Source organism: Crocodylus porosus, unplaced genomic scaffold, assembly GCF_001723895.1.
Source record: "Crocodylus porosus isolate Cpor-Errol unplaced genomic scaffold, CroPor_comp1, whole genome shotgun sequence".
Lineage (NCBI taxonomy): Eukaryota > Metazoa > Chordata > Crocodylia > Crocodylidae > Crocodylus > Crocodylus porosus.
In genome coordinates this window covers 43,050,313-43,056,753 of record NW_017728909.1, presented here as the reverse complement: position 1 = coordinate 43,056,753, position 6,441 = coordinate 43,050,313, and the positions used below count along the sequence as shown (strand labels likewise).

Below are 6,441 nucleotides of genomic sequence, written 5' to 3'. Positions count from 1 at the left end.
CTTCATGAGGTCAGCATTGATGGAGTGCAGGGAATCTCCCTCAATCGGACCTCCCTGTCCCATAGTGGGCATGGGCATCCCATGGGACTGATGAAAGACTGATGCAAAGTACTCATTTAATAGGTTGGCTTTTTCCTGGGTTTCAGTTGTCACTGGTCAGTTGTCCCATCTGGTTCAGCAGGGGTCCAATGTTGCCCTTGCTTTTCCTCTGGCTCCCCACATATCTGAAAAAGGTCTTTTTATTGTCCTTGATACTTGAAGCTTTTGAACTAAAGTACCTCCAAAGTGTTTTAGTTCAAAAGCACGATGCTGCCATTTTCTCAGGGCTGACACACATTTTGCTACTTATACAACTGCAAGCACTGCAGTGCTTACATGTGTAAAAATGCCCTCAGTGTCTTAGGCTTAATTAGCTAGTATTAGGGACAGGTCCATGAGGGGTACAGTGCTGCATTTGCACCCTCCTTTTGATTCCTGGTCTATCCAAAATTTAAAACCAAGTGTCTGGTGGTGGAAGTAGCAGCAGCATTTCTATTCAGGCAGGTGTGAGGTACTCAAATGACTTCATGACTCATTATAATCTACCTGATTTCTTCTATACCCTTTCTTCTATAGGTGTTAACAATCCTCTCTCTTTTTTGATGGTCTTTATGTTCCACTAATTTAGCTATCCTTTCTTGGCAATTCTGTTGTTAGCTGCTCCTGGTTATATAGCTCCTATTTAACAACATTACAGATGGTTTTTAACTCTAGCTATAAAAATTAATTCAGGTGAATGTTAACTCAGGTATAAAAATAACTTTCAGTGAAGCACTGAATGCACTGAGAAGCTCTAGAAAGCTAGGTTTTGTTTTATGAAGCCTGGTTTGTTTTATTTTTGCCTAGTTTGCTATACTTTTTATATTTAATGCCACATTAACACACATTCTAATTAAGTTTTATTTATTTTTGCTTCAGTTTTAAATTGAATAATCAAGTCCTAGGCTCCTAGGATATTTATAAAATATCTGATTTATCATATGGCCACAGGAGCAAGCCAGGAAGGAGTCTCCTGTTTCCATAAAGTGGGGGGTAAAGCCAAGGTCTTCCCACTGGGAAAGAAAATGGGAGGCTTACAAACTACCAACATACCAGCAAAGCCATTATCCCCAATGACTAGAAATTGTCCCCAGGGCTACCCTACATCAACCAAACTTAGGTGACTTCTAAGCACATCTGTCCACATCGCACTTGCTGCCGTTTCCTGGGGAGCACAGGTCCCTTATGCGCCATGTGTCCGAGAGGCCCGATGCTGTGACACGAGCTCTGCTGGCCCTGCCCCTCTCGCCCTGGGGGAACAAGACACTCTGTTTCCACTAGATTTGTCCCAAGCCACCAGCCACTGCGCTCTCACAGAGGTTACAGCTGGGGCGGGCCCGCCTTTGCCCAACGCTACTAAGGAGCCAGTTTATAGCTCCTTAGGGAAGAGCCAGGAGACGGAGCTGCGGGGCAGGGGCAGCCAGCCCAGACCGAGGGAACGAGCAGCCGCGCCCGGGGCAGCCCCAGCCCCAGCCCCAGCCCTGGGCATTGGGCGTCCGCGGTCCCAGGAGCTCCCCCCATGGGGCTCCTCCCCCACTCCCGTCTCCTTTGGGGACCTGGTGACAGTCTATAAACTCACTAGGGGAGACCAGAAGGGTTTAGGGGAGACACTGTTTCCCCTAGTGCCCCCTGGCATGACAAGGAACAATGGATACAAGTTATTAGAGAGTAGGTTTAGATTAGACATCCACAAGAACTACTTCACAGTTAGGGCAGCTAGGAGCTGGAACCAACTTCCTAGGGAAGTGGTGCTGGCTCCTACCCTGGGGATCTTTAAGAAAAGGCTTAATGACTACCTGGCTGGACTCATTTGAGTCCAGTCTTTTCTCCCGCCCAGGCTGGGGGTCGGACTTGAAGATCTACAAGGTCCCTTCTGACTGAACTTCTATGATTCTATGATTTCTTTTTCACTGGAGAGAATTATGTGTAGTTTTATGTGGGATGATGCACCACATCATGTGAACTCCCCTTTTCAAAATCCTAGGTCCACCCATGTCCTCTAGTGAAGACATTACGAGCAGGCACATGCTCACTATTTATATTTTAATCAGTATATTTGGCATGAATACTTTGCTCTTGTATATCATGTGTATCCATTTAACTTCAAGAAGATTAGTATATCCACTGAAGTCAATGGAAATATGCACATGCTGAAAGTTAAAGATGTGTGTAAGTTTCTATAGAATTGGGGCCTCAGAGTATTAGGAAATCATGATAAAGACTAATTGCCAAACATGTTCAAGGCACTCATCTCTGATTTTGTAGTACAGCTCTTCCAATTTAAAATAGGTGTTTAACTTTTTTTTTTGTTTGTTTTTCTTTTTCTTTTTTTCAGGTAAAGACCTGGGCAAAGTTCAGTAACTACCCACTCTAACATCTTACTGATATCCTAAGGATTTTTACAAAAATGGTTATTTTTAAACTGAGAAAATGACTACAGTTATAGAAGAAAGTGCAGGTTGTTGGAAAAGAGTGCCTGTCAAAAAGTGGAGCATCCAATAATTAGCTTGGAAGTAAGATAAAATTAATATACCTGTTATGGTGCGATTCTGGAGTGGAGTTAACTCTATAGCACATAGGTAGCCCTCCAAGGAAAAACAAACTTTCATTTTTTTCTAAATTATGGAAATTTTGTGGAAGACGTTGACCTGGATTTTGAGCCTAGTCATGGCTTCATCGGAATTTCACAGTGACAACAGGCTTTCATATAGTTCTCAAGGTAGGGGTCTTAGTTCTATAGCTGGCAAGGCATTTTACTCTAAGGTTAAGTAATTCTTTCCTAAACCATGACTCTATAAGAGATGATAGATCATATGGGCTCAAAGGTACTTTTGTAATAATTTATTACTGTGAAAGTTCAGTTAGAGGGAAATCAGTTATGTCAGAGTCAATTCTAAGATTGATGTTTTAACTTCTCTTCTGGCTAATTTTAGTTATACAGGAGTCTTGCAAATTAAATCTAGCCATAATGCTACATGCAAAGCGTGTTAAAAATTGACCATAAACATCTCTTAAAACTGCAGGAGTTAAAAAGTCAAAACATATATTGTACTATTCCCATTTGTAGAAAAATGAAAAGATGTTTAAATGTTTTGTATAAAAGTATTTTTTCATTGTAATTGTTTTTATTCTTGCAGGTGGATCTAATAGTTTTATCGTTGAGTATCATCACCTTCTCAGGGCAGATTTTAGTCCCACATGTTGATGTAGCATGGTTAAATAGCAAGATATATGATGTATTTCAAATATGTTTTTATCTCTAGTAACATAAAATTAATAATCTGCACAAATTTTGCTGATTTTTAAAATGAATTTTTCCTCTATTTTATTTAGCAAATGTTTTCCTCTTGCATACGTCCTGAAAATGACTTTCAGTCATTTATGCAATGGGATTTAGCCAAATGTGGTTAATATTTATACTACTACTTGTTGTTTCCTGTTATATTTTCTTCTCTTTTATGCCCACTTCCTGGACTGTCTTACCTTGTGATTACAAAGAGGAATTCCTGTCATACCTTGAACACTACCAACTAACAATCCCAATAAGGGTTGATCAAAATGGAGCCTTCCTCAGCTTTACTGTGAAAAATCCTAAACCCTCAAGGAGGAGGAGGAGTACAGACTCTTATGACCAAGAACTGGCAGCATCTAAATTATTTTTTAAACTTTCTGCCTATGGCAAGCACTTTCATTTAAACCTGACTCTCAACACAGATTTGGTGTCCAAACACTTTACAGTAGAATACTGGGGGAAAGATGGACCTCAATGGAAACATGATTTTTTAGACCACTGTCATTACACAGGATATTTGCAAGACCAGCATAGTACAACTAAAGTGGCCTTAAGCAACTGCAATGGTCTGGTAAGTGCATGTTATATATTTTAGTATGATAGTGAACTTGTCCATTTAAAATACAGAGGAAGAACTTAATTGGCATATTGTCATGTTCTTGCAAGAAGCAAGCAGACAGGAAGACCCCCTCTGCCTCTCCCTACCCCCCCACCCACAAATGAACAAATAACAACTGGGTTCTGAAGAAAAGTAGTCAACACTCTTTTAAACCTCATTGTAAGCACTAGGGCATTAATCCTTTTGTCATACAACAGGCAGCCTCTTCATTATTACTTGTGCTGGTATTATGGTTGCAAGAATAGGGCTAGAGAGAGACTAGGTTTGTCAGATGTTTTAAACTTTAAAGCTATAATGTCTAATCCTGTAAAGTGCTGAGTGCTTCATGTGAGGCACTGATTGCTCTGTGATCCAATTTCAAGGTGTTGGCACCTGTGAAGATTTGGATACAGAAAAACTTTGGGGGAAGAACTGGTGTAAAAGTCATCAAAGCTATAAACCTGTGAAGAGAAAAGCAGAACGCATGGCAAAATACCAGTCACAAAATTATCATTTAAACCTTTTACAAGATCTTTGTTTATAAATGAAAGAGTTGCATGAAGTAAAAGTAGTGTTAGAAATCCTAGTGTTTTCTGGGTGTTGTTCTCATTGCTGATGACACTTTTGGGCATATCAGCAGCAATTTTTTGCATGGAAAAAGTCTTACTCTCTTAAACTACAGCCAAAGCCTAAACATAACATGACACTGTTATGTCTAAAATAAAGTGATAAAAAAGAACAATAGTTGGGAAATACCAAAACAAACATTTACTGAATACTGTTGTAAACTAAAAAATATACATTGCTATTTTCTATGAGAAAATCATTATTCATTCACTATTCCTACTATGGTAGCATGCAGAAGTAGCAGCTTGTGTTAGGGACAGGAAGATTTAACTAACTTTTAGAAAAGAGGTTTTTCCCTCAGAACTCATTTGGAACTTCCTTTTTATCCCTGAAAATGCCATAGAATAATACATGCTAGGGCACTGTTGATAACAAAAGCCTACTACTACTACAGTGGTGAGTGCCGGATAAGAACCGAGCTAACCAGAATAGATTGTGGTGTGTATAATGAATGGTATCCATGATTCACAGAGTAACATACTCTTGGGTAGTCTTCAGGAAATAGAAACTGGAGAAGGATTTCAAACCAGATAGTTTTGTTTTTAAGAAGCTTAATTAAAATATATTTCTCTGCTGAATGCTTTGTGTAATCCAGGGGTCAGCAACCTGTGGCCTATGAATAGACTGGATCTAGCCTGCAGCAGGTCAGGGATTCTGCAGGATCCTCCAGCCACAGCAGCAGAGGAGGCATCCTTACTGTAGGCTTTGGCTGTAGTTTAAGGGAGTAAAACTTTTTATGCCCTTCTTAGCATCTGCTGATTGCTGGGGAGTCCACGGGTGTGGCCTGTGGCATGGTCTGTCTCATTCAATATGTTACAGTGGCAAAACTTTGCCATCCTCTGGTGTAGTCTGATTAATGGGGATATGCAGTGAACATACTTGGGCTGAACCCAGTTTTCACTTTGTGATTCATCTTTAAGAATGTATTTGCTTTGTGCAGCACGAGTCTAAATCTAAGCCCCAGTGACCTGCATGTGATCTCTTTTTCTCTAAAGGTGACATAGTGTCTGGCTTTCCATTCTTGGGTCTTTGCTCACCAGAATTAAACATGCTGGACTTCCCTTATTCCTTTCACGGGAATTTATCCTTTGAGGCATACAGTGGATCATTCTGAGATCAACAAGTCAGCATTTTGGTGCCTCCAAACAGTTTCATCTCTCGCTTGCCCTTGGTCAGCTAATTAGCTCCCACTACAGCTGATTTCATTTCTCTGCCGCCCCTAGAGATATTGACTTTAGTTTGTTTGGATAGCATTTTTCTGTCTTTGAGTAAAGTTACAGGTTATACTTAGATCATCCATACTAAGGGAACTTAATGCTAGTATCTGCAACCCTGCTCATGCTAAATGCCCTTTGAGCATCTCAAAGTTATGCTACTTCAGGCTTAACTTTTGGGTTGTGCTACTTAGCTCATGTTAAGGTAACTTCTGTCTGCTCCACAGAGATAAAATGAGCAATTTTCAGACCTCCAGCATCTTAGGATGCACTACTGCCAGCCCTTCCCACCCTCCCCATAGCGGGATATAGCCCAAATGTCCTGTATCCTAGCCATACTCTTGCTCACCAGCCCTCTTTTCAGAAGTCAGAGGTGTGCGGGCAAGAAATGGTATTAACCCATAATCTGCAGCTGCTCACAGCATATTCTAACTGTATCACTGCTGGTTATTTTAAATATAAAATACTTAATTATTATATTTTAATTTTTGGCTTCTACAGGTTACATGCTCCTCTGATTTCAGTACTGTGGTTATTGTCCTTGTCTTTTCATTAGATATTCCTTTTGCTTCTTGGTAGGTTGGTAACTTCAGTGTGATGTTATCATCATATTGTGCTTTCCAAAGCCCTGA

The 6,441-nt window shown here is 40.3% G+C and overlaps 1 protein-coding gene across 1 annotated transcript in view; it reads left to right on the top strand.

Moving 5' to 3' along the window:
- ADAMTS6 (ADAM metallopeptidase with thrombospondin type 1 motif 6) overlaps positions 1-6,441 on the top strand; it is a 346,787-nt gene that overhangs the window by 8,658 nt on the left and 331,688 nt on the right. The window contains exons 2-3 of the mRNA XM_019532140.1: positions 2,414-2,797; positions 3,577-3,941. Coding sequence (XP_019387685.1) covers positions 2,701-2,797; positions 3,577-3,941 — 462 coding nt within the window. The 5' untranslated portion in view covers positions 2,414-2,700. The remainder of the gene's footprint in view (positions 1-2,413; positions 2,798-3,576; positions 3,942-6,441) is intronic.